The sequence below is a fragment of the Aplysia californica genome, unplaced genomic scaffold (assembly GCF_000002075.1).
Source record: "Aplysia californica isolate F4 #8 unplaced genomic scaffold, AplCal3.0 scaffold00288, whole genome shotgun sequence".
Lineage (NCBI taxonomy): Eukaryota > Metazoa > Mollusca > Gastropoda > Aplysiida > Aplysiidae > Aplysia > Aplysia californica.
In genome coordinates, this window is record NW_004797558.1 from 499,023 (window position 1) to 499,997 (window position 975).

General features: G+C 40.1%; 1 protein-coding gene across 1 annotated transcript in view; it reads left to right on the forward strand.

Moving 5' to 3' along the window:
• LOC100533339 (mollusk-derived growth factor) overlaps positions 1-975 on the forward strand; it is a gene marked incomplete in the record, with an annotated part of 28,700 nt that overhangs the window by 11,868 nt on the left and 15,857 nt on the right. Inside the window, 1 exon segment of the mRNA NM_001204635.1 lies at positions 416-544. Within this exon segment, the coding sequence (NP_001191564.1) occupies positions 416-544 (129 nt within the window).

A 975-nucleotide genomic window follows, 5' to 3' on the forward strand; every position in this document is an offset into this window, starting at 1 on the left:
GGGGTGCGTGAATCGAATAGATGTTGAAGAGCAGAGAAATGAGAAAAAAGCACATATTTTCATATACAGTTTATCATAAACGCAGGTATTTCCAACTACAATTGATGGGAACAATGTAACTTAACAATGTTCTCTCAGACTATTTTTTGACAAAGAATCGATGGGCATAAACGTACCACTGACTCCTCGTAATGGTTATTGGTTGTACAATAATCTAAAACTGACGCCAGCCTCGCACATTTTTGTAACCAGAGAGGGGGTGTAAAAAGTCGATATAATAGTGATAATAAACATTTTCTTCGCCTTCTGGGTATAAATAAATTAATGTCAGTATAACACACATTTACCAGGTGGTTTAGGTACGTTTAAAAGGGTAGAATACTATTTCAAATACGAACATCTTTATCTTGTTTAGGAAAAAAGAAAACTGATTGACGACAGCCGATTAAACCAAACGGAATATATGCCAGCAGCAAGTTTCTACAGGTCTAAAGACTTTATCGACACTACGTTCGCCTACAAGGTTATTCAAGACATGCCTAAAGGTAAGGGATTAGCTTTTCTTGTGGTTTAGTCATGTTTTGATAGAGAATGGCCATGTTTAAAATTCTAACTCTTGTTTCTCTTCTGTTGCTTGTTTTCAGGCGTGGTTTGTGCGTTTTAAGGAGGGCGAGGAGGAAAAGGGGGAGGGGGAACCAAGGGAGGAGGAGGGTGAGGGTGAAGGAGGTGACAAGGAGGAGGAAAACAAAGAGTTGGGGGAGGAGGATGAGAAGTAGGTGGAGGAGAAGAATGAGGAGGAGGGTGAAGGTGAGGGAGATAATAAAGAGGAGCGAAACAAAGAGTTTAAGTAAAATGAAGCCTGCTTATGAAGACACACAGTAAGGGCGAGTGCAAGAAGAGAAAGTCGATAGGGAAAGAGGCTACAGACATGTAAGGGAAACATAAAGAAGATGGACAAGAGAATGAAGAAGATGA